We start from the raw sequence: 22,437 nt of genomic DNA on the forward strand, positions 1-22,437 counted from the left end.
GCAGGATCGGATGACTAAGCTTCGATCAAAAGTCTATCCTGTGTGTAAACGGACCATTCTTGAACTTGTCCAGCTCTGGGTATTTGACGAGTCTTCAGATTAACGAGTGGTAAGACCTCTACCAAATCAACTTTTGACCAGGGAAGCAGCCTACCCTCTAGAGACAAATCGTCTACTGGCATAACAAGGGGGAAGGGCAGAGGAGTTGATCTGTCCACCGGCATAGCCAATATTTTTAATGATTGATCTGAGGCGATGGGATTTACATAAAGATAGGCTGTATTTCTCAGACACACCCAAATGCTTACTGCCGAGAGTGGCAGGAATTGATGGGTGCCTCACCTCCCATATATGATTGCAGACTGAGAGCTCATATTTGGAGAATTGTAGGTGGAAATACGATGGAATCAGAGCTCGCATAAATAAATAAAGTACAAAGCTAGCCCTCAATCGTCTGATCCTCGCCCTTTAACGACACCAACAGCTCTAGTGCCTTATTTCCAATACTCGAAGTAGATGCTTGTCTTGATGATGCTCTTTCCGCAAGAGCAGCTGTTTGAGGAAGACGTGGCTTGGGGCGACCTCCACCCCCCGGGATATTCCCCCGCTTCAAAGATTCCAAGAGATCGTCCATCGCCAATCCGCCGCCGGAGTCGCCCGTTGGTAACATTAGTGTTGGCATCTTGAATGGCTCGATCTCATGTCGCTTGCGTCGCATTGCTTCCCGTTCCTGAGTTCAATGCCTTAGATTCATACTGGGGAAGTGTATGGGACCGTGCTCAATAGACTACGCACCTCTTGTGCCTTCCTTCGCTTCTCCAGCAATTCCTCCCGTTCCCTTTCTTTCTTGCTTTCCGCAAGCGCAATCTGATAACCATAGGAGTTATATGCTAGCGTGGTGCTTCTAACTATGCATTTGTCTTACAGCGAACGAGTCCAAAAATGTCGTAAAGAGAGTAAAGAACTCCTCAGGCGATGTCTTGGCTGTTTCCTCTCCATATAGAATGACAGTGCTTTCAAACAGTGCAAGCAGCTTTCGATGGCGCTCATCAAGATGACTAAACTTAGTGCTCGCGTCCTCCAGAAATGAATCCATAACATCCGCAAAGCGATCTTTGGGATTCACAAGCCGACCATCGATTGAAGCACGAGTTTGTGCTTTCTGGAATTCAACTTCAGTACGGACCATTCCTAGTGCACGCCGCATTTCTTCCAGATCCTCTTGCATTGTTGGAAACGACACTATAAATGAACAATGAGTCAGAGCTTTCCTCCACGTTTCGCAGACTATCGACATACCGCGTGCAGCAGGGTAGACGTCTTTCAAGTCATTTATGAAGGACTTGAATTGAGGGAACTTTGCATCGACTGTCCCAGCTATGAAATGAAGGAGTGATACTTTGCTAGTGGCTTTTGTATTTACAAGCTTTAGATCTTTATTAGAAGACCTGGTTGAGACTTGTGGCAGATTTGGATGACAGAAGCAAACCTTGTTGAGACTTCCAATTCTGAAACCATGGACCTGCCCAATAAAACTGCCGCTGTTCAAGTAATTTCCTATAGTTAAAATAAACTAGAAAAACAATGATGTTAGCTCATCGGTCGCAAATGAGGGCAATTTTCAGCTTACCTCGAGTAATCCGGTCCATGCCTCGGATGTTTGAAGCGCGGTCAACGCAGATGAACAGACGGAAATGTCCTATTGAAGATGTATAAGTACTCACAACATGTCCTTTGTTTCTATCAGCATTGGTCATACCTGCTCAATCGCCGCATGACGCTCGGGAAACCCTCCGCTGAACTGAAGAGCACGTAAACGTTCCTCATATCGGTCAATTTTCAGTAGCTTAAAAAGTAGCTCTTATTAGTGTCACATGTTTCGAAGAACAGCTTTCCTGTATGATGGGTACCTCCTTTAGAAAAGCTTCTGCCTGTCGAAGTGGGCGCCCTTCTTCTCGATAGTCTTTCAGTACGGCTATCTGAATTCGGCGACTATCAGTGCTCGCCACCAGATTTCAAGCACGTATTGTTGGCAATACCTCGTCTCTCGTTGGCAAGTGCTCAATCATGTGCTTTGCCACGGTTTCGGTGATGATGGTTTGATCAGCGCCGAGGATGGCATCACGCAATTCCTCCAAGTTGTACTTCTTCAACTTTGCCAAAAAGATCACTGCCGACGAAGGTTTGATTAGTGCATAGACCCGGATATGAGGGTGGGTCCAACTTACTTATATTCTGCGCTTTCTTCCCATCAATTAATTCGACATGCTGTACGATGGGTGTGTTTGGTACAGACCCATCAACATCACCACCTGCAGTATTTCTCATCTTGCCAGATTTTAAGGCAAAGAGTGTCTCCGCTTCACGGAACACCCCTAATTTTTCAGCGATCTTTTCGAGGTCCGAACTATTAGGCTCTTCATTATCGTCCAGCTTTGTTTTCAACGCCAGCTTCTTTGCCCATATGGTTTGTGACACTTCGCTCTCCGGGACCTTGTCCCATTGAAATCGCCGAACTTGGACTGAAGGTCGATACTTTTGTGGTCTCTTCGGTATTCCTCCTGCAATTTGCAAATACAGAGGTAAACAAAGTCCGGGGAGAAGAGATAGATTAGATTTTGGGTACCTATCACAAACCCTCCTGAGCCTGGTGGAGGAGGAGGACCCCCAGCTCCCGGCGGCGGAGGTGGTGGGCCTCCGAATGCTGGTGGTGGTGGCACTCCTGGGGGAGGTAAAGGGGGAGATGCTGTTGATACGGTTGGATGTAGTGATGGAGCAGGTACTGTTAAGGTTGGCGCCAAACTGGCGTCGCTGGGGGTAGAGGACAGTGGGGCCGGAATCAAGGATGCTTCACTGGTTGTCGTGGATATCACAGCTGTTCCGGAAGCATTTTGCACCTCTTCCGACGAAGTATGGCATTTGCCACCAGTTAAATCAGTGCGAGAGCCATACGCCGAATCCGTGCCTTGAAGATCCTGTCCATAGCTTGCAATGGCTTGCAATATATCATCCAATTCCTTTATAAAACAAAAGGATTCAACGATGATCGTACGGCCCGCTCGTTGCCTTCCTAAATACATACCTTCTGATGCATTGCCAGCGCTTGATTATGTTTTTCGTAAACCTCATCCAACTGGTGTTGCAACGCTAATATGGCGTCATCTGCTGGTTTTTTGGCATCGCCCTGACGATCTTCAACAAAGTCAGACTTTCATAACTGGTTGAGATCCTCCAGTATTGACGCAACTCCTACCTCCTTTATCATCATGTCCAGCGTCTCGAGAACATCCCATCTGGTCCAACCTTGTTCGTAACACTTCATTTTCTTCCGCCAGTTGTTCAGAAATTCCTTCCATTGCATCTTCCACGGATATCCGATACATATCAGTGAAGCTTGGGTCGATTCCATTCCGATCGAGAACAACTTGGGCAATCATGAGATCCAATAATCGAAGTACCTTGGTACTTTATCCATTTGATCATTCCCTGTAAGTTGATGAATTCCTTCAAAAAATACATGCAAGGGTAACATACCGTGATACCCCATCAATCAATCGAGTCGGGATCAGTAAGTGTTGAAGGATGGATGTTATATAGCCTCGACCACCTTCTGTTTCGCGAAATGAGCCAAGCAATGTTTCAAGCAGCTGTTGCGGGTTCTCCATATCAATGCCCATTATATCGCCAATGTCATCTGCAAACTCCTGATGGTCAGCCGCTGCCCGATACTCAAATGCATCCACATGTGTGAGGATCTCAGCAAATTCTGCCGGTGCCCATGTACGCAGTCGCTGTTTGTTTGTATGAGAGGGACTCGTCAACAACAGAAGGGAAGGTTGCGCTACAGAAAAGCACTTACTTTTAGTACACGACTAAAACCTGATGCTAGTAGCTCATTTCTCAAGTGAATTCTGTACTCCAGCTCTTGAGGTATGTCCACTACTAACCGAAGTAATGTCACTGCCGATATCTGGGAGGAACGCATTTCCATGCCCGGTCAGCCCGAAGCAAGCATGTGATAACTCATTTAGTCTAATTTACCAGAAAGTCCTTTATGTCTTTCTGCATCTGCTCCCTATTCTTGTCCCCGAAATGTACAATCGTGTCCTTCACATCAGTTTTTGCCCCAACTGTCGTTCCAAACACTCCTCGTGTGTTGATCAAACTCTCCAAGGCCCGTACCAGTCGCTCGAAAGTATGCAGATCATCTCGGGAAGAACGGAAGTAATCGAACGCTCTCATAACTAAACGATGACCTCTTGGATACTCGAGGGTGACTAACGCCAAAAGAAAATCTGCTGCCGACGTCCGGGCAGGGAGTAGGGGAGAATCGAGAGATAAGATGAGGATGTTTAGGTAGCTTGGATTGCTTAAGAGCTCTGTAACGCCTCTCTGTACGATCATTTTAGATAACGGTTGACGATGCTCTTTCCCTACGGTAATTGACATTCTTTACATTGTGGTTTACGAGAATCTTCAGTATCTTGAGGACTTCTGATTCGGTTTCGTAGTGCTTGAGCTTCCTATATGAACACTTTCAGTCTAATGCAGCACAGAACCCTTGTTTCCTCTGTTCATCCACACACCTGTCTGGTTTTCTATGCATCGCCTCGAGCAAGCTGAACAACACACGAAACCCACCCTGCTCCATAAAGTCCAAAAGCCAACTTCATATGCTGTTGATTCAGTACTGCTACTGCATGCAATGGACGCAACCGCTGAACCCACCTTACGGTCTGACAAGAGCATTGGACTTTGAGTTCAGCAAGAACATCTCGTAAATGATGCTGCTTTCCACCGCTCCCGGTCATGGATCGAGTTACAAGCCCGACAAGCTGGCTGGTGCGATTCTTGTGATGAAGCGTGGTCACCGCGGCATTCTGAATGAATTCTATGTAGTATGATGGTCCCTTGTCTCCATCAGTAGCCGTTTTAGATTCCTGCTTTGCCTAATGCGGGCGTGAGACAAGGCCTCGTAAAACTGACACATATATTGATTACCAAAAGCTGTCTAATAAGCTGTAATTTTTTCTCTTTGCTCAGTCGTCGCATGGCCTCTCGCTGGTTTTCACCCAAATCACTATGCTCCTGCAAGGTGGATATCATCAAAGCTGTCTTGTATACATCCCACTTTGAAAGATAACCACGTACCGCATCTAGCGCCAGCTCAAATATTTCGTCCACAGTCTGTGCATCCATTGTCCTATCAGCAAGTCCAGAGGCATTCAACTGGTACATCCTCTCCTGCAACATTAGAAGAGCACTTCTGGCATCTGGGTAGTCATACACCGATGAAGCTGTATCCATCATATCGAGTGCCTCTCCAGAGCTGGTGTGCTTTTCTGGAAAGAACAAACTGCTCGTAGATTTCACCATACTGACACTCCGACGGCGGCCCCATCGACGGCGCCAGCTTCCCTTCAGGGCCTCATCGGGGAGGGTTCGCAGCGAAGACACAGAAGAGATACTGCCAGAACGAGACATTGTTGGGTTTGATCCGCTGCCCATTCCTCCATTTTCCGGCGTTCCCGATCCGGAACTCATCTCTTAAATTATATTATCTGATCTTGAAGAACCTTCTTATCAAGATATGGAAAAGTCGTCCGATATACAGTTCTTCCTTTTTACCCTATTGCCAGCAGTAGAGTGGGAAGAGTAGACAATTGAAATAATCAATGATGGAGAATGAGCAACTGGACTTGAGTCTATAACGCTTATGGATTGAGGTAAGTGTTCCTGCGATCTCCACCCAGTTGGTTGCTGACTAATTGCTTACCTTAGATGACGCGGTGAGGATCCATGCTGCATGGCAAAAATAAATGACCATGAAGCTGTTTTGCCGGTTTTCGTCAATCCGCATCCAATCACAATGTCTGCCTCGAAGATAGACTTGAACAATCTTACAGATGACCAGAAGACACAAGCTATCAAGGAGTTTCGAGCTCTTTTGGGTTCGGAAAGCCCAAAGCATGACGATAACGTATGTTGGGTCTTACACTGCGGCCCGGCAGCACATTCACTCACGATTACCTTGAATTTCGCGAACAGACACTCCTCCGCTTTCTAATTGCCCGCCAGCTGAATGCCCAGAAGGCTCATGAAATGCTCAATGGCTATTTCGAGTGGCGCGAGAAAGAAGGGATCGATCGACTACCGGTACCAGGAGTCAACGGCAATCCCGTCATGCAGAACGTGCGCGGCTTTCGATCTGTACCCGACGCTAATTGGGATATGAGCGTCGAAGGCATGCCGGAAGACTTCAAAAAGTTTTATTCATGCATGGGTATATATTGGTGTACATTTCATTCCGGTTCTCAGAGCTGAAGATTACTCCTGTATCAGGCGGCGGATGCTTCCACAAAGTTGACAAGGAAGGAACGCCAGTTTTTATCGAGCGGACGGTAAGGAGAATCTCCTGTACGTTCATTTGTGAAAAGCCCGGAGACGGTGGTCTGACACAGGACGTTGTAGGGATACCATGATGTCAAGGGTCTAGCAGTGAAATGCAGTCCAGCTGTAATGCTTGATTGGCATATACGAAATAATGAGCAAGTAGTTCATCTGAAGTTTGGCACTAAGGTTTATTCTGTTCTAACACTCATGATCAACAGATTTGTCTTCAATGTGCTGATGCCCGAATGTACCCAGAGGGCGGGGAAAACGATTGAGAAACACACTGTGATCTTTGATTGCACAGGCTTGGGTATCTGGCAATTTGACATGACCGGGCTCAATCTGTTGAGGGCCGTGTCGGATCTTGATTCTAGAGTTTATCCGGAGCGACTGGGCAAGCTGTTCATCGTCAACACACCAGGTAGGGCGTCATTTTACCCAATAACAATGGACTGTCGTGCGTTAACGCGCTGTAATCATTTATAAGGGATATTTGCAAGAGCGTGGAACATTATAAAGCGGTGGTTAGACAAACGAATTCTAGAGAAAATCTTCATATGTGGTTCGGACTACAAAGACGTCCTGCTCCAGCACGTCGATGCTGAAAATCTGCCAGACTTTCTTGGGGGCAAGTGCACCTGTAGTCATATGCCCGGAGGATGTGTGCCTTCTCCATACCTCGAAAGTAGAAACGCAAAAGGAGCCGGGGACAACTTTCAGTTCAGTACATCACTCGGATCGTCCAGCCACGAATATGAGATTACAGTACCAAAGGAAGAAGTTGAGGGGGCAAGTCAAGCGAAGCTTTTCTACAAGTTTCGTACGACCAAGCGCGCGGTGCATTTTGAAATTCGACACCGCAAGGAAGATTGTGCAGATGAACGGGTAATTGTGCCTTCAACAAGCCGCGACAGCCATAAAGAAATTGTACAATCGGACATGAACGTGGAACCCGGTACCTACGTGTTTTCCTGGCAAAAACCTGCGGGTGGATTCTCTTTGTTTAATTCATTAGCCTTGGATTATTCAATTGACCTGACCGTGGAGGATGGGGAAGAATTCGTTACGGAGCATGTAACAGTCCATGAAGCCGATGAAAAACCAGGATCAGACAGTGATGATGTTGTGGAGACAGCGGAGGGTGTGGGTCGCTTAAGTGTATCTTAGATCGGATGAGGTCCTTTTTGTAAAGATCAATGTAGATAATTTACACTCTTTCGCTAAGCCACTGAGCTTTGGAGGACCCCAGTCGCGATCCAGCATGTCACCAGCTGGCATGTTGCAGAGTGAACGATTACCATTGGGTTAGTGATCAGCCATACATACAAGGGTATTGAAAGGCTCTCGCAAAACGCCTACGTCTCAGTACACTGCAGTCTACCTCTGCGTCCCCGCATGCATTAAGATATTCTGGAGAAATGGAATCGAAGTTGGACACAGCCTTGGACTCAGCGTATGAATCTGTCGTTTCACTGGCTGCCACATTCGGGGCAAACCCCAGGCTCACAAGTACAGCTCGTCTTTCTAGCAACCAAACGGAATCTGTAACAGGTATTCTGCTTGTGGATTCAGAAGGCCTTTGTCTTTCAGGTGAGTTGGAAGCTGGCTTTATTTATCCAGTCTTCGAAAACTAACCCTTCATTCAGCAAAGGGTGTGGCACCTCCGTTGGCTGCAGGGTACATTGCCTCAATAGCGCTTCGTGCATCTCGTCTCGCTCAACATCATAGCTCGAATACGGAGAAAGACGATAGTCTTCCAACGGTGTGCATTGAATCGAGTGCCATGTGAGTGTTGTGTGTGGATATGTTCAAGATGGCTCTCGGTTGAACCTCATTTTATCAATTGCGTAGGAATATTCTCATACGACAGGATGATGAGATGACTTTGGCAGTCTATAAAACTGCATGAGGGATGCATATTGACTGTGTACATATTGGTTTTTATATATATGCAAAATTCAGGACATCAAGCAGATGGTTCATGTTCCTTCGTCTCCTGGACAATGTATTATTACGTCCTTCTCGGCGTCTTACTGTCTGTAGCAGACGAGGAAATGTAATTACTGGGAAAACCTTATATAAAGTTGCAGCCAACCTTGGAGATATCGAGTGGCATTGAATGTCGAAACCCAAATTCCACATCTATCACAACGGCCGTTAGTGCTGCTTATCCCTTAAATTTAGGGATAAATAGACCTGTTTATTTACGATATCCTCTTTTACAGGATCGCGGGCTTATGTAAGCTACGCCAAATCGAGAATCGGATTCGGCCGTGAAATCAACCTTCAAGTAGTCCAAACAAGTAGAGATTCCTTTTATCGTGTTACTAGTGTGTATAGACTTCGACAGCACCAGAAAAAACGGTCTCTTTATTCTTGCCCGTTGTTGAGTGAACAAATGAACGAGCTAGGTGGGCTTGTTATCATTGCAAATTGTACCATCTGACCGTACCATTTGACATTTTTGTTCGCGGCGGGTTAAACACGATTTGAAGATCTTCTTTTGAAAGAGCTAGACGCAGTAGGATCCGCGCGAGCGTCTACGGTGCATGCTCTGGGTTCCCCTGGTGACCAGCCCGCCCCTTTTGGAGGAAAGCCTAGTACGTCGGTTATATTATGTGGGGAATTCTGTATCCTTTTTTGATGATATCTGCTAGAGGATGTAGTGACCCTCACCAAAACCGTTGAGAAACGGGGAGCTGGTATAAAGGAGCTAGACAGCCTTGTGAGAGATCTCACAGATCTCAAAGGGCTCGTAAGTAGCTCCAATGAGGCTTTAGCAGGACCGGGCGCCGAAATGCATCCTTCCCCACTACCGCCAAATCGCCCGCCTCAGCAATCTCCGCCATCACGGCATCTACCCGTCCCTGCCCAAGTCAACGATTCGGTAAGAAGACCTTCTGAAGTCGCAGGTCAACTGGAACGATTGATGGGAGACTTGTCACTGGAGGCAGCAGGTGGAGATGATGGAGAGTCAATCTCTTCTGATAGGACAGATGGGAGTTTGGATGCTCTCGGAGGACCTAGTGCCGATATCACCAATCATAGTGAAGGAGATCGAGCAGAGCCGCAAGAACGCAGTCCCGAGCATTCACGAAGTACCACGGCGCCATCCTATGATGCACCACCAACGCCTTTTTCCCAACCTCCATCTTCACATGCCCAACTGTCAGATAGTGCGCAGGGATCGCTTCCACAACCTGATTTTCAGCCCGGGAGTGGCCCAACTTCCAATTTTGTATCGAACACCGTGTCCAAGTTTTGTGTAGTGTGCCACAAGCCGTTGTCTGGCCCCGTCGTCAATGCAATGGGCCGAACGTACCATCCGGAGCATTTTACGTGCTTCTCCTGCAATCGGCAATTAGGGCACGGTCGCTTTTTTGAAAAGGCAGGAGAAGCGTATTGTGACTCCTGTTGGCAGATGAACCTTCCTAAATGCGCGTACTGTTCCGGCCGTATCATGGAGGTACAAATGAGACTGGTTACATGCTCTTTGGCCGTATTTTCTCATCTATCCGTCATATCAGCGCTGCATAACTGCCCTCGGCCAGCATTGGCACCCACATCATTTCTTCTGCGCACAATGTGGTAAGCTTTTCCCCCCAGGAGCCGGATTCTTGGAAAAGGATGGGATGGCGTACTGTGAGGAAGACTATTTCAACCTCTTTGCAATGCGATGTGGGGGCTGTGGAAAGGGAATTATTGGAGAGTTTGTGTCCGCCTGTGGAAAGGAGTGGCATATGGGATGTTTCGTGTGTGCGGTATGTTCTCAAGTTGTTCGCAATTTATTATAAGGAGCTGAATGCTGATCCTTTGCAAACATTTTCCATCTTCCAGGACTGTAAGCAACCGTTCCCAACGGGGACATTCTATGAGCAACATGGCCAACCGTACTGTGCGACACATCATGCATTGCGACGGGCTCATCAGATGGGATAAAGCGATTCCATCGATCGCGTGTCATTTAGCGCTGGCTGTCAAAAGACCATTTCTATAAGAGGTCTAGCGACATGGTAACTGCCGCAGGTAAGGTGTGGCATTCGGAATGCTTTTACCTGCAGCTACTGCTCGCGAAAGCTGGACCCTAAAGGGGAAACGATAGTGACGGCAGTGCATGGAAGGAGAAGGACGGTCGATGTTATTGTACCGCATGTTTGCGGGTAGTGAGATAATCTTGGCCCTATGCCTCCTTCCACCCAAGGCCCTTTGCATAAAATCAAGTCGAGTGCATTTTACACTAGTATTGATAATATCACATTCATTCCATGCACACTCCGTCATTGCGCAAAACTCAACTTAATGGCTGAAACCCCATTAAAATAATATTGTACAACAAATTACATTGAGCAGACAGAGCAGCACCGTACCCCACCGCACCGGCGCATCTAAACAGGTAAGAAATGGACGCTTAAGCCTGGGTGGCGCGGATGATCTGAGCAGCGATACGGTCCAAATCCTTCTGACCATCCTGGGAGATACGACGACCACTGTTGCGCAAGTCGAGTTAGTTGCTCGTTGAAAACAGCAATGTCCATTCCAATGCTTACCCGTTGGGGTCCTTCTCGAGCACCTTGATCTTCTCAAGAGACTGCATGACCTTGCGAGCAATTGATCCAGAGCTGCTAGAGTGGTGGTGAGGACGGTTACCACGGTTCTGACGACCACCGTAGTTCTTCTTCAATCCACCGACACCGACACCGTTGCGGAGGTAGACGTGACGAGCAACCGAGGCTAAGGACCGAAAGTTTCAATTGTCTGCCTTACGAATGACCTGGAATGGCAGTGACATTACATACCAGCACGGATGTAGTACCAGTCCTGGTCGTAAGGAGCGAGTTCCTTGTATGTGCCGGTCTTGACAAGGTCAACCCATTTTGGCACCTCCAGCTTTCCTGTCCGCTTGAGATAGGCAGCGTAGGCCTTGACAAAGTCGTGGGCGCTAACGTCCTTGACGGTGACACCTCCACTGGACATTGTTAAAATGTGGAGATTTGTGCTGCAACCGAGAGAGAGGGAAGGTCAAAACGTCCAGCGGAGGAAGCGTAATAATTGGGACAGAAAAATGATAGTCATGTGATTTGTATCACAGCATTAGTCACGTGTTTATTGACGAGACGACCGCCACGGCTGCCACGTAGGATATTGATCGCCTTATTCGCAAGTAAACCTGCAATCAGCTTTGCATCGGATGCCACTGGACATGACGACTGCAAGGGTAAAAGCGTATAAAGTAAACAAAAAAATTCAGTTGTTTTCCACACAAAGGTGGAGGCCACAACGAAGATAAATGACCCAGTGGGGTCAATCCCGTCTCTGTCCGAGGGGTTGCCAACTATCTCTCCTTCGCATAAACAGATGTGCTTTTGTAACGCCTTTCAAGATTTATATACTGATCTAATAAATATTTCTTTGCGACTGCGGGTTCAATGTTTCAGAAACATGTGACTGAACGCGTTGTCCGTCCATGTCCGAAGTCCGATTTGCGATGTCCCCAAATCTGAGCGTGTCGCTTGCAAGTTGGTTCGTCGCTTTGTCGTTACTAGTAGCGAGCATTTGATACCTCTGTTCTGGCAGCTTCTCGGAGACCAAACACCAAGGCTCAAGTCTTATCATCAGACTCAGCTATTAGGTCCAAATAGCGACAGGATGGTTACGCCTACCCGAAAGCGATCCCGCAATGCTATAGAGGCAGAGGAAGAGAACCTTTGTGAAGGTAGACCATCTTATGTCTAGGAAGAGTGCCCTCCTTGACACTCACGCTTCTACAAACAAAGCAGGTACCCCAAAACGCACACTGCGTTCGCGGACAGCACTCGGCTCAGCCTCGGGTAATGTCGAGATCGTCATACCGCCTTCGCCCAAACCCGGCCGAAAACCGCTTTCCAGGACCGCGCCCAGCACTCCAAGTCGTACCGGCAAGAAGGAGGTTCTTAATCAAAATGCCATTGCAGAGTCTCGATCAAATAAAGGTGGCGATGGCTTATCTGCATATGTCAACCGGCAGCTCAATAAACTCACCCGCTTCTCGTGAACCAGCCTCTACTCCTTCGAAATCCGCCAGAAGTACTCCCTTGAAGCAACTATCACCGCAGACGCCGTCTTCCCGCTGGTCTAAGCGGCCCAACTGCACGCCTGGGACACCCCGTACACCGACCATGGTCTACCAAGATGCGAAAGCGCTCTTCCGGCGCTGCAATACGCCATCACGCCTAGTTGGTCGTGAAACGGAAAGACGCACCATACAAACGTTTTGGGAAGATCATGTCATTAAAGGGAATCCTGGATCTCTCTACATATCCGGTTGTCCTGGAACGGGAAAAACCGCGCTTTTGGAAGAGATTGTTAACCGTATGGAGGAACGGGTTGATGAAGTAAGGAAACCGTTGATTCTAGGCTTCTTTCACACCCCGGAGTACTCATGACTTTTTTTAGGCACGCCATGCTCTGCGTATTGTAAAGCTTAACTGCATGTCGGTGAAGGATCCCAAAATGATATACCCAAAACTCCTAGCAGAGATCAGAGGCGAGCAGACCAAGGCAAAGGATGCAGTCAAGTTCTTGGAAAGTATCTTCATTCCTGAGGCATCAAAGGGAAGCTCGCGGACCTTCTTGTGAGTTTGATTTTCTTTCACGTGTACAAAACAAGGAATCCTAACAGTTGTTCCTAGCGTGGTCATCATGGATGAGATCGATTCCCTTATCACCAAAGACCAGGAGATACTGTATAAATTATTCGAATGGCCGGCACTTCCTGGATCACGCCTGGTTCTCATCGGAATCGCGAATGCGCTAGATTTGACCGAGCGGTTTTTACCGCGACTAAAGGCAAAGAACTGTATGTACTTTTTCTCCATTACCCTTGATATGAAAAACTCGGCGATCCTAAGTTTAATTTGCCAATCGATAACTGCAGGCCAGCCACAGCTATTAAACTTTAATCCCTACGAGATCAAAGATATTACCGAAATTATCAAGCAGCGCCTAAAATGCTTGGAGGATGTAGATGATGAAACATTGAGAGAGAACATGCCTTCACCATTCAAGTCGGCGATCTCAGCCGCGAAAGGTAATGCTCCATTAATGCACCCCATGGCCATTGAACTATGTGCTCGAAAAATGGCTGGAACTGGAGACCTGCGAAAAGCACTGGATGTTTGCCGGTGAGTTGACATGAATGTTTACATGCAGGGACCATGTACTCAACATTCATCGTGTGTTAGTCACGCCATTGAACTCGTAGAAGCTGAGACAAGAAGGAAGGTTCTGGCAGATAGCCTGCCCACTGCGGCACCACCTTCTCCCTCGCCAAGGCGAGCACCGGGAGCTGGTAGCATGCTTCTTCCGAATTCCGGAATAGGTTTGAGCTCCCCAATAGATAGTCTCGACGCCTTACCTAAAGTGACGGTTAAACACATCCTGTCCGCGACCAATATGGTGTTTGGCTCTCCAAATGTGAACCGAGTCAAAAGTCTTAGCCTGCAGCTCAAAATGGTTCTATGCACACTAGCGGTGATGGCCCGGCAGAAGAAGGGGGACATGTCTTTGATAAAGGTTGGTACATTACGTCTGTTTCCTACTTAAGATGCTGGAATGTGCTCATCGTTGGAGCAACATCTGTAGCTCCATGAAACGTACGTGCAACTTTGCAAGAACCGTCGCACACAATTGATACCTGTGACGAAGACCGAACTGCAGGATTTGGTGACAAACCTGGAGACTGCCGGGTTAATCACGATGGTCACTAAGCGGGGTGGGGGGAAACGTGATGGTTTTGGAGGTACATTGGGCGAGAAGCGCACGAGCCAGAATGTCGAACTCTGTGTTCGCCCAGAAGAAATTGAAAGTGCTGTAGCAGATCTACCGATTCTGGTAAATCTATTGAGATTGGACGGAGCTGCCAAAGTGTAGGGCATTTGTCGATAGCCTTAAGAACATAATGTGAATAAAATATATCTATCGCGCCACCACTATTGGCCATTTGAACTATCTACAGTGACTATAAGACATCTAAAGTAGCAGAAATCTACGACAGCACGATCTATTTCGGCTTTTCGTTCCTCACATTCTGATCTACCAAGATTGTTGTCGAATCGGGTTTCTCGTTACGCTTGTTCTTTCTTTTAAACGGTCGCTTTTCTGCGTCCATCCACGTCGCAACTTTGCGAACATTGTAACACCTGAAAAACACTCGTCCGATCACGTAGTAGACCACCAGCCACACGATGACCGCAGCGAGACCCACCCACATAAACCAAGGCTTCGCGATGAGTTTATCCGATTTGACCCATGGACAGCTTTTCAAGTTGCAAAAGTTTGATTCTTCGGTGCACAGTGCATGCTTTGCTTGTGCTGGTTTGGCTACTCCAAGCGTCTGCTGAGCGATTTGGTGTAGAGCTAAAGGATTGGTGGATGGAAGGTCAGCCCCCAAGGAGGAGAGTGCGAAGCCTGCCAAGGTTCGTTGTTGGATGTACGTTGATTTGGCGCGAACGGTGTCCGGAATCTCGGTTACAATTAGCGTATTTGTTTGTGGATTGTAAAGCGATCCTCCAACGCGTTGGGAATCAAAGGCTTCCTGATATCCGCTGGATTTCCCAGTATTGATAATATCTCTGTATGACACGGACTCTTTGTTTCGCACTTTGAAGGCAGAGTACACGCCCGTTGAATTCGTAACGTTAGAAATCGTAGGGGCAACATCTTCGAACATGTCTGCCATTGTATTGATGCCGAGAAAGGTGCGGTCGATGGGTAGTGCTTGCCCATACCCTGCAAGAGCAGCATCCATGCCATCCTTGATGGGATCTGTGGGAAGATTGAAGAGATTTCCTTCGTACTGGGTCCAGGCCGTTGGAGCTTCACGGTAGGGCATTATGTTTATTCTAAAAAAAGGGGTTACATTCGACGTCCTGATACGAAGCACCAATCTTTTCCTACGTACTGTTGTGCCAAATTGGCGAGTCCTTGGATTTGCGCCACGGTGGCGTTGATCAATCCAGGGGAAACTGCTGGGAGGGATATAGAAAGTGCATACCCCATTGGAGAATTGAGTTGAGTCCAATAACTTCGCAATTCTTGCAAGAGCAGCAGGTAGTTGTCCCAGTCGCCAGCTGCACGCAGATACGTCAGCACGCGCAATCAAACTGTAATTCCCTTTCTCGAGATGCACTTACAAGACTTTGGATACTCCCAGCTAATATGAATCCCCTCGAAGCCGTGCATCCTCATGAAATTGGTTGCGTTTCGCGCAAACGCAATTCTTGACGCATTTGACGCAGCCAAAGTCGACAGAGCCCAGCTTTCCTTGGGTCCGCCAAATCCCAACTCAGTTATAACGTCCGGATACTTCAGCTTGAATTTAATCACTTCTCCGACACCTCCAAACACACAGCATTCGCAGGCTGGCTCATCGTTTCCATGTAGCAATTCCGTAGCAATGGTTTTGTTCCCCCAATAAACAAAGCCTTTCTCGTCCGTTGCAGCATATCCATATATAAGGGTAGATAAGTATGAACCGTCGTACTCAGAAAGCTCGCCCAGGGCGGAGGGAGAAGCTGTAGGTCGATAATATGCTGTCAAACGTGGGGCCCCCAGAGCCTGTGACGCGCAGACGACAACCAGCAAGAGAAAGACTCCTACAGCGCTTGGCATTGCACGGAAAATACCCAGCATCGCCTTTAAAAGGCGACTAGCAACGACTCGACAAAACGCAGATGGCAGGTTTGCGCGGCGGCGCCAGAAACTTATTCTCCAATGACAGTCCCGACTCGCGCTGCCATAGCAACAACAGCTGTTATGTCACATTGTCACGTGATAGATCTTGCTTAGTCATAATTCTTTTTGCTTTTGCTTTGGGTTTTGCGAGCAGTAGTTTCTTGGATATCATTGTCGCAATGGCCCGTCCTCGCGTACGAAGAAGCACTAAGAACCCTTCTGTCAAGGTCTCGCGAAAGCAAAAGAACCCGTACAACATATCCTTTGCTGGTGCACACCCGCTTGTTCGCAAAAATTGGGACAAGAACCTTACCCTAAAACAGAACTATGAGCGAATGGGTCTGATTTCGGCACTTAACGGGGCAGCTGGTGGAACTGAACACGAAGCCGAAGCAAGAGCCCGGGAGGAACGGGAGCTGCAGAAGGCAAAGGAAGAGGTGGAGTGGAGGCGAATAGATGACGTGCCAGCGAAACCCGTTGAACAGGATTCAGCACAAGAAGAAAACTTTGACGTTGAAGTGAATGGCCCGGTGGAGGTTGACCCGCGTGTAAGGCAGCTTGGGTCAAAACCTGGCTTGAAGCGACGCGCTGCTCCAACAAGGGGAGAAGCATCAGCGAAAAGTGCAGTAGTGGAGGCGATGGAGGCGGAGGCTCGGGATATCGTGAAACTGGAGCGACACGCATCTGAGCAAGAAGGCAAGGTGTTTGGGGACTTGATGCGGAAGCACGGACGAGATTATGAAGCCATGAGTAGGGATATCAAGTTGAACCGATATCAACTCTCAGCGGGACAGCTGAGAAAACGAATTGAAAGATTGATCAATAAGGGCTCAAAGGGGCCATCATCAGAGGCATAGAGGCGTCCGCATTTCGTATATAGTTTTTTGCCATTTTGATTTATGTAATATATATACAGTCTTTGAACACGTATTGTAGAATGTATCAATCAGCTGAACGCCGTTTATATGGCAAGAACCGTCGCTCCTTGGCAGCATTCTTTTTCCGTCGCTTTTCTAACAGTTTGTCCACATCCTTTCCTTTCATCGATTGGTATTTCTCTACCAATTCCAGCTTCTTGATGTCGGCTATATGTGGAGTACCAGGAATGAATGGATATTCAGATCGAAACGCATGATAAAGGAAATCTTACACTTCTTTAGTTGCCACGGTTTCTTTCCCAGCTTTACGAGATCTTCTTCTGTTTTTCTCCAATTTCGAAGAATCTCCTTTCGCTTATCCTTTTGCTTTTGCGTTTGCAAACGTGATTGCTGCAATTGGAAAGCGGAATCAGCAAGCATTGTTGGCGATCTGGCATGTTGGTTTTCCAGAACATACCATGCTGGTGAGTGTCTTGTGTAGCTGCTCTTTCACCTCTGGGTCTTTCTCAGTCACTATACGCTTTTTGAGCATCTCTACCTCGTGCTGTTCGTAATCGCGGATAAATCCGTATGATTGCTGAAACAGCCCGTCGTTTAACTTGCCCGCAAGTGGATCAAACCTAGGATCTCGCGATTTCTGAAAGCAGAAAAGACAGATGAGTACAGATACTCACCCGAAAGTTAGGATGCTAGTCCTCCCCGTTTGAGTCACACCGACCTTCTTTGGTAGCTCCACAACTTCACGTCTTCTGGTTACTGCTCGCTTCGATGTAACCTCTACCGGGGCATTCTTGTTTAATCGCTTTGGTGGCTTCTTCCCCTTCCCGTCATGTTTGCTTGCCTTCAATGCACCCTTCGTTGTCTTTGCCGAATTACCGTGGGACGTTGTATCCGCTGGTTCACCATCTTCATCTGAGGTATCTTCCGTAGTGGATCTCCGATTAGCACGGTAATTGGCATGAAATCTTTTCAAGCCAACTTTCTGCTGTATTTCGATCAGCTGGTCAAAGGGGACGTCGGCAAGTTCACGCTTTATTCGCATCTACATGGGAGTGGGTGATTCAGGACGATTGTTTGAGACGTCCGTTCAGTCATTTGCTATGCCAAGCATACCAGCTGCTCTTCTGCATCGCTTTCATTGTCCTCTTCCCTACCATCACTTTCATCTTCATCTGATGTATTCTCTGCCTCGTCATAAGATGATCCATCCCCTTCATCTTCATCCACGTCGTCTCCGGCAGAGCTTGAGCCTTCGTCCTGCTCAACAGGGTCGTCTATATCCACAGACGTTGCATCCTCTCCTTCCTCGAATACGTCGTCCTGAACAGGAAGCGTGAGGAAGCGCTCAAGTAGTAAATGTTAAAAGTCAAAGTCAAGATCTACCTCGTTGTCGCTTTCCTCTACATTGTCGAAGGCTTGCATTCGACGCAACACCCGGCTCATGTCTTCGTCCTCGCTCTCATGTGCATATTCTCGTAGTCCATTCGATGGCCTCCCGCTCCCATGTGGCTGTCTTCCTCTCGAAGCCGAGTTGGAACCCTTCCGGGACGCTACAAATTTGGACGACGGCGGCATTTTTAAAACTTCTTACAAGTCTGATCATTGCTGACCTCGGAGTTCCATTATTTATTTTTGGCTGGAATGACATTCGAATTTCCGTTGACGACAGCACAACACGCGATGAAGAATTTGTGCTTGAAATCGTCCGTCAACTGCCCTTGCAAAGGATTGTTTAATCCTCATTTATATTTCATCCGCAAACATCCTTTATACCCTCACGACAAAATGTCCGAAGTGAAAACATACGACTGGAGCGACATCTCCTCACACAATACCCGTGACAACCTTTGGATGGTCATTGAGGGGAAAGTGTACGATGTAACAAAGTTCTTGGACGAGCACCCAGGTGGCGAAGAGGTTATGGTGGAGCAGGGTGGTAAGGATCATCAGAGATGCCTTGACGCATTTATTAGATTGGCGTTATCTAACTGGGGTCTCTTCAGGCCAAGATGCAACAGAGGCCTTTGATGAGATTGGGCACTCTGACGATGCTCGTGATCTTTTGAAGACCATGTACCTTGGAGATCTTAAGCCATCGGTAAGCACATTCTTTCTACGATTACTTTTTTCTACGATTGGTGGCCTCATAATAGATCTTTTGTGGTGCAGGCAGGAAAGGCGGACAAGGCTGCATCCAAGGTGGCGGCAGCTGGTCAGGCCACTAAGGACGCGGTAAAACAGAGCGCTGGAGGATCTAGCTCGTAAGTCCTATTTTAATTCAAGTGCGATATTTGTGCAATCAATTCTGGTAATTTAACATTATTTTTCTTTATAATAGAATCTTCTTTGCATTGGTACCCGTGGTTGTCGTGGTCGCCTTCGCAGTGTACAAATTTTTGGAGAAGCAGCACTAGATCGATCGGCTTAACATAGAGTATTGATAGGCGTACACTTGACGACGAGCAGCCGTCACTAGTAGTGGTGTGACATATCGGTTGGAAGCTCGTAGCTTCTCTCATTCAAATCAAATATTGTTGACACATATGTCTGACGTACCCTTGAGACAATGTTCAATTTATCCTATACAGAGATTCTAAATAGTAACAAGACATCCAAATGTCTGCTAAATCCACTGTCCTCAGAGGGGCTCATCATCCGGCTCTTGTATGACTAACTTATCGCTTCCCACACATTCCACCACGTTCCCATTCGCCATCAATGCAGCCTCTTCGTTCTCGGTCACATCTTCGATTGTTAGCTTAGGCAAGTTCAAGAATGTCTTGGGAGCTGACGTTGAGTAACTGAGTGAAGCTATCGTAGTAGTAACAGGCAGAGCAGTTAGGTCGTCTTCTGGGTCAGTGCCATCTATGAGACTTCCTTCACTCTCAGCAGCTCTCGTCTGCAGGGATTTTTGGACTGTACTGTCGTCATGCGCGGGCTTGCTCGTGGCGCTCTCGTCGTTCTTGGACGGGCTACCACCCTGTTCGACATCAAGTGCAGAAGGATCAAGCTCATGCCGATACTTTCCCAGTAAAAGACGTTCCATGTATGTTAACCCATTCGTGGACTGGGCGAATGCGCTTTCAGCGGCCTCTGCTGCTCGCGATGGTAAAATACGCGCAGGTGTTTCCGTGGCGGTAGATATCGAAGAAGGACCTAGTTCGACACGGACGACGAGGATATCAGTCGCGATCGATTAGGCACTGACCTGGAGGATCTCCGTACCTTCGTTGCTTTCGGTTGCGGCTCGCTTACCAGCGACATTAATGTACTCTTCATCACCTTCCTGAACGCCCCTCCACCGGTTTAGTGCAGCCAGAAACGAACGATGAGACTCACTCTCGTCGTAACCACCGTCCAAAAGGGATGTTTGATGGCTATCCAAAGTAGGAGGTTCCACGGTCGCATCAAAGCGACTCTTTGATGGAGATATGTCAGTGTCTGGAGCAGATGTTTGTACAAGTGAATTTGAAATTCCCGAATCTGAAGCGTAGCGGGAAGTGACCCCGGTTGCATTGCCGCCTCCACCAATCCCTAGCGCTGCTCCTAATGTTGTTGTTAAACTGGAAATTGACTTGCCAATAGTTGCAAGAGATCCAGCACGTGGTCGCGAATGAGCTGGACTGCTTCTTTCATTGTGCGTGGGCAGAAAGAGGTCATCATCGTTTGGAACTCGACCTTGCTTCGCAGGATTATTCCCTGCAGACCCTTTGATAACGCGTACCGGAGATACACTGGCACGTCTGTTGCCTGATATGCCCGATGGTGATAAGGATTTCGGATTGTTCTGTATTGTCTCCTTTCGCCACTCCTCCAAAGCCTGAACAAATGACTTGTGCGATGCTTCCTCGTCAAAAGATCCATCCAAAAGACTATCTGTACTGCTATGATCTAACAGAACCGAATCGGCTGCTGGTGGCGAGCTTCCAAACGAAACCGTTACATCATTGCGTCCTTCCTCAACGGCAGAAAAAAGATCATCTCTCGCCGAATCACTATCTCTTGGTGGAGTAGGCGGGATTGCGATGACTGTTGTGTCCGAGCCACGTCGCGCCGAGGTGTAATGCTCCGAGGAGCGCCGCGAAGAGACGTATCCCTCGGACTGGCGCCTGGGTGATGTTGGGGCTGTTAGAAGCGGATTCGCGTTTCGTGGTAATGTCGATGGTGGGCCGGGGGATGGAGGCACACCGTAATGACCTAAAGCAGAGGGGACACGCCACTGTAAAGCAAGTTACAAAGGTGTTGCTAGCACCAACGCCATATCAAACACGATGTTACCATTCTCGGTGGTCGCGCGTTTTGCATACCGGTCGGCGGGGGAGATGGTTGCGGTGGTGGTTGCGGTTTTATTTGATATGTCGGAGGAGTAGCCTCTGATCCTCGTCGGTTTTTGGTTTCCATTGGCTGTTCACGAGGTTGTGTGGCCAAGGCACTTGGAGAAGCCTGTGACACGCTTTTGATAGCGGTGTCCAGATGTTTACGGCGCTCATCAGCTTTGTTAGGGAATGAAACTATTCAGCGATAGAAAGGTGACGTAGATATATGACTATGAATAAACACCTTCTCGCCCGATACCGGCATAGCGTGATCGCTGTTCATGTTAATATAGCGAGACCGTGAGTTATCCGCCGATCCGATAGATGGGAAGGCGAACGCACCTGTAACGCAGCGTTTTTCTTGGCCAAAACGTCGGCGGCATATGAGTTCAACGTTCCTTTCTGAAGCTGTCCGGCCCGCCATACAGAGTTTTTATTTGCCGAGCTGTATAAGGGATCAATAAATGGCTGAGCTTAAACTGATAAGCTTTGCGGATGATGTGCTTGATCATACGCTCTTTTCTCTTTCTGTCGTGCTAATGTTTCCCTCAATGCATTCAACCGCTCCTCCATTCGCTGATTATCAAGTTCCAGCCTCTCAATCTCCGTCAACCTATGTGAGAAATCAGCAATTGGTGATCATTATAGAATTGCGTATGTTTCGATCATCCCATTTTCAATCATACTTTTTCTTCTTTCCTGAGCCATTCCTCACGGGATCATCAGTATGATGGAATATCTCTCTTGGGCTCTGCGCAGCCTCAGACATTGATGGTATGGAAGGTTCCATGGGTATCGAGTCAACGATAATTTATTTAGCGCACCCTTTGTTTATCAAACGGCGAGGGAGGCAAGCGCACGGCGACACAGCGTCCTCGAAAAAAACAGTTTGTACGGTTCTGCTATGGCGGAACCAGCGGATTAAGGTTGATGGGCTGGCGACCTTGGAACAGTCACAGTCACCGAAAAGGAAGTGCTGCCCTAGTGGTGGGTGAGCTTTTCGTCGCGTCGCGTGGTTATTGCTTGGCTCATCCGGACCCACATAGACCATATAAGGTTAGATTATATGGCACAGTCATTATTCCTCAGATGCAGTTTGGGATGTGAGATGGTTTGGAGGAGCTTCCACATATTCACGG

The 22,437-nt window shown here is 47.8% G+C and overlaps 11 protein-coding genes across 11 annotated transcripts; 6 read left to right on the top strand and 5 right to left on the bottom strand.

The window, feature by feature from the left end:
• Window positions 1–439: 439 nt before the first annotated feature.
• On the bottom strand, window positions 440–5,705 carry SPPG_03524 (uncharacterized protein; the record flags this gene model as incomplete). Its single annotated transcript, XM_016751787.1, has 21 exons — window positions 5,152–5,705; window positions 5,002–5,088; window positions 4,729–4,949; window positions 4,587–4,667; window positions 4,457–4,523; window positions 4,042–4,392; window positions 3,860–3,970; window positions 3,535–3,791; window positions 3,254–3,465; window positions 3,083–3,192; window positions 2,627–3,017; window positions 2,229–2,561; window positions 2,040–2,170; window positions 1,911–1,979; window positions 1,760–1,846; window positions 1,631–1,699; window positions 1,490–1,573; window positions 1,300–1,426; window positions 926–1,242; window positions 796–867; window positions 440–730 (listed from the first exon to the last, which is right to left on the bottom strand). The coding sequence occupies exons 1-21, from the start codon at window positions 5,542–5,544 to the stop codon at window positions 440–442; spliced, it is 3,861 nt and encodes a 1,286-aa protein (XP_016609770.1). The 5' UTR covers window positions 5,545–5,705.
• A 164-nt stretch (window positions 5,706–5,869) lies between these two features.
• SPPG_03525 (uncharacterized protein) lies at window positions 5,870–7,560 on the top strand (the record flags this gene model as incomplete). The annotated part of the gene is made up of 6 exons (XM_016751788.1): window positions 5,870–5,980; window positions 6,049–6,283; window positions 6,343–6,401; window positions 6,472–6,548; window positions 6,612–6,814; window positions 6,881–7,560. 6 exons carry the CDS (start codon window positions 5,870–5,872, stop codon window positions 7,558–7,560), a joined length of 1,365 nt encoding a protein of 454 aa, XP_016609771.1.
• A 251-nt stretch (window positions 7,561–7,811) lies between these two features.
• Window positions 7,812–8,302, top strand: SPPG_03526 (uncharacterized protein; the record flags this gene model as incomplete). The annotated part of the gene is made up of 3 exons (XM_016751789.1): window positions 7,812–7,983; window positions 8,040–8,178; window positions 8,245–8,302. 3 exons carry the CDS (start codon window positions 7,812–7,814, stop codon window positions 8,300–8,302), a joined length of 369 nt encoding a protein of 122 aa, XP_016609772.1.
• Window positions 8,303–8,694: 392 nt separating this feature from the next.
• Window positions 8,695–10,665, top strand: SPPG_03527 (uncharacterized protein). The gene is made up of 5 exons (XM_016751790.1): window positions 8,695–8,804; window positions 8,889–8,993; window positions 9,051–9,859; window positions 9,921–10,154; window positions 10,231–10,665. The coding sequence occupies exons 1-5, from the start codon at window positions 8,792–8,794 to the stop codon at window positions 10,330–10,332; spliced, it is 1,263 nt and encodes a 420-aa protein (XP_016609773.1). The 5' UTR covers window positions 8,695–8,791; the 3' UTR covers window positions 10,333–10,665.
• On the bottom strand, window positions 10,511–11,427 carry SPPG_03528 (uncharacterized protein). The gene is made up of 3 exons (XM_016751791.1): window positions 11,190–11,427; window positions 10,941–11,124; window positions 10,511–10,880 (listed from the first exon to the last, which is right to left on the bottom strand). Exons 1-3 carry the CDS (start codon window positions 11,365–11,367, stop codon window positions 10,802–10,804), a joined length of 441 nt encoding a protein of 146 aa, XP_016609774.1. The 5' UTR covers window positions 11,368–11,427; the 3' UTR covers window positions 10,511–10,801.
• A 461-nt stretch (window positions 11,428–11,888) lies between these two features.
• On the top strand, window positions 11,889–14,357 carry SPPG_03529 (AAA family ATPase CDC6). Its single transcript, XM_016751792.1, has 8 exons — window positions 11,889–12,106; window positions 12,168–12,362; window positions 12,430–12,764; window positions 12,826–13,004; window positions 13,062–13,228; window positions 13,307–13,553; window positions 13,614–13,944; window positions 14,014–14,357. The coding sequence occupies exons 1-8, from the start codon at window positions 12,040–12,042 to the stop codon at window positions 14,299–14,301; spliced, it is 1,809 nt and encodes a 602-aa protein (XP_016609775.1). The 5' UTR covers window positions 11,889–12,039; the 3' UTR covers window positions 14,302–14,357.
• SPPG_03530 (uncharacterized protein) lies at window positions 14,238–16,110 on the bottom strand. Its single transcript, XM_016751793.1, has 3 exons — window positions 15,564–16,110; window positions 15,332–15,500; window positions 14,238–15,272 (listed from the first exon to the last, which is right to left on the bottom strand). The coding sequence occupies exons 1-3, from the start codon at window positions 16,060–16,062 to the stop codon at window positions 14,432–14,434; spliced, it is 1,509 nt and encodes a 502-aa protein (XP_016609776.1). The 5' UTR covers window positions 16,063–16,110; the 3' UTR covers window positions 14,238–14,431.
• A 153-nt stretch (window positions 16,111–16,263) lies between these two features.
• SPPG_03531 (uncharacterized protein) lies at window positions 16,264–17,084 on the top strand. The gene has a single exon (XM_016751794.1). The coding sequence runs from the start codon at window positions 16,284–16,286 to the stop codon at window positions 16,959–16,961; it is 678 nt and encodes a 225-aa protein (XP_016609777.1). The 5' UTR covers window positions 16,264–16,283; the 3' UTR covers window positions 16,962–17,084.
• On the bottom strand, window positions 16,967–18,566 carry SPPG_03532 (uncharacterized protein). Its single transcript, XM_016751795.1, has 6 exons — window positions 18,366–18,566; window positions 18,096–18,302; window positions 17,701–18,024; window positions 17,440–17,619; window positions 17,255–17,372; window positions 16,967–17,189 (listed from the first exon to the last, which is right to left on the bottom strand). Exons 1-6 carry the CDS (start codon window positions 18,555–18,557, stop codon window positions 17,047–17,049), a joined length of 1,164 nt encoding a protein of 387 aa, XP_016609778.1. The 5' UTR covers window positions 18,558–18,566; the 3' UTR covers window positions 16,967–17,046.
• A 94-nt stretch (window positions 18,567–18,660) lies between these two features.
• SPPG_03533 (uncharacterized protein) lies at window positions 18,661–19,613 on the top strand (the record flags this gene model as incomplete). The annotated part of the gene is made up of 4 exons (XM_016751796.1): window positions 18,661–18,918; window positions 18,986–19,080; window positions 19,152–19,243; window positions 19,321–19,613. Coding segments are annotated over 4 exons (521 nt in total), but the record flags the coding sequence as incomplete, so codon positions are not given.
• Window positions 19,472–22,263, bottom strand: SPPG_03534 (uncharacterized protein). Its single transcript, XM_016751797.1, has 7 exons — window positions 21,985–22,263; window positions 21,813–21,911; window positions 21,641–21,743; window positions 21,543–21,573; window positions 21,261–21,475; window positions 20,208–21,201; window positions 19,472–20,138 (listed from the first exon to the last, which is right to left on the bottom strand). The coding sequence occupies exons 1-7, from the start codon at window positions 22,086–22,088 to the stop codon at window positions 19,621–19,623; spliced, it is 2,064 nt and encodes a 687-aa protein (XP_016609780.1). The 5' UTR covers window positions 22,089–22,263; the 3' UTR covers window positions 19,472–19,620.
• Between the last annotated feature and the right edge of the window lie 174 nt (window positions 22,264–22,437).

Source organism: Spizellomyces punctatus (assembly GCF_000182565.1).
Source record: "Spizellomyces punctatus DAOM BR117 chromosome Unknown supercont1.5, whole genome shotgun sequence".
Classification (NCBI taxonomy): domain Eukaryota; kingdom Fungi; phylum Chytridiomycota; class Chytridiomycetes; order Spizellomycetales; family Spizellomycetaceae; genus Spizellomyces; species Spizellomyces punctatus.

Excerpts from the sequence above, each read along its gene's own strand:
- SPPG_03527 (XM_016751790.1), top strand. Across the intron at positions 8,994-9,050 it reads CCCTTTTGGAGGAAAGCCTA|AGGATGTAGTGACCCTCACC; the intron begins GTACGTCGGTTA and ends GATATCTGCTAG. Across the intron at positions 9,860-9,920 it reads GTTCCGGCCGTATCATGGAG|CGCTGCATAACTGCCCTCGG; the intron begins GTACAAATGAGA and ends CCGTCATATCAG.
- SPPG_03528 (XM_016751791.1), bottom strand. The coding sequence starts at position 11,367 with ATGTCCAGTGGAGGTGTCACCGTCAAGGACGTTAGCGCCCACGACTTT. Across the intron at positions 11,125-11,189 it reads CTGGTACTACATCCGTGCTG|CCTCGGTTGCTCGTCACGTC; the intron begins GTATGTAATGTC and ends TTCGGTCCTTAG. Across the intron at positions 10,881-10,940 it reads CTCGAGAAGGACCCCAACGG|TGGTCGTCGTATCTCCCAGG; the intron begins GTAAGCATTGGA and ends CTTGCGCAACAG.
- SPPG_03529 (XM_016751792.1), top strand. The coding sequence starts at position 12,040 with ATGGTTACGCCTACCCGAAAGCGATCCCGCAATGCTATAGAGGCAGAG. Across the intron at positions 12,107-12,167 it reads GGAAGAGAACCTTTGTGAAG|CAGGTACCCCAAAACGCACA; the intron begins GTAGACCATCTT and ends CTACAAACAAAG. Across the intron at positions 13,229-13,306 it reads GCGACTAAAGGCAAAGAACT|GCCAGCCACAGCTATTAAAC; the intron begins GTATGTACTTTT and ends CGATAACTGCAG.
- SPPG_03530 (XM_016751793.1), bottom strand. The coding sequence starts at position 16,062 with ATGCTGGGTATTTTCCGTGCAATGCCAAGCGCTGTAGGAGTCTTTCTC. Across the intron at positions 15,501-15,563 it reads CTGGGAGTATCCAAAGTCTT|CTGGCGACTGGGACAACTAC; the intron begins GTAAGTGCATCT and ends ATCTGCGTGCAG. Across the intron at positions 15,273-15,331 it reads CTCGCCAATTTGGCACAACA|AATAAACATAATGCCCTACC; the intron begins GTACGTAGGAAA and ends CCCTTTTTTTAG.
- SPPG_03531 (XM_016751794.1), top strand. The coding sequence starts at position 16,284 with ATGGCCCGTCCTCGCGTACGAAGAAGCACTAAGAACCCTTCTGTCAAG.
- SPPG_03532 (XM_016751795.1), bottom strand. The coding sequence starts at position 18,557 with ATGCCGCCGTCGTCCAAATTTGTAGCGTCCCGGAAGGGTTCCAACTCG. Across the intron at positions 18,303-18,365 it reads TAGAGGAAAGCGACAACGAG|GACGACGTATTCGAGGAAGG; the intron begins GTAGATCTTGAC and ends CTTCCTGTTCAG. Across the intron at positions 17,190-17,254 it reads ACCGTGGCAACTAAAGAAGT|CCGACATCAAGAAGCTGGAA; the intron begins GTAAGATTTCCT and ends CTCCACATATAG.
- SPPG_03534 (XM_016751797.1), bottom strand. The coding sequence starts at position 22,088 with ATGGAACCTTCCATACCATCAATGTCTGAGGCTGCGCAGAGCCCAAGA. Across the intron at positions 21,912-21,984 it reads GGCTCAGGAAAGAAGAAAAA|GTTGACGGAGATTGAGAGGC; the intron begins GTATGATTGAAA and ends TTTCTCACATAG. Across the intron at positions 21,574-21,640 it reads AGAAAAACGCTGCGTTACAG|CGATCACGCTATGCCGGTAT; the intron begins GTGCGTTCGCCT and ends TAACATGAACAG.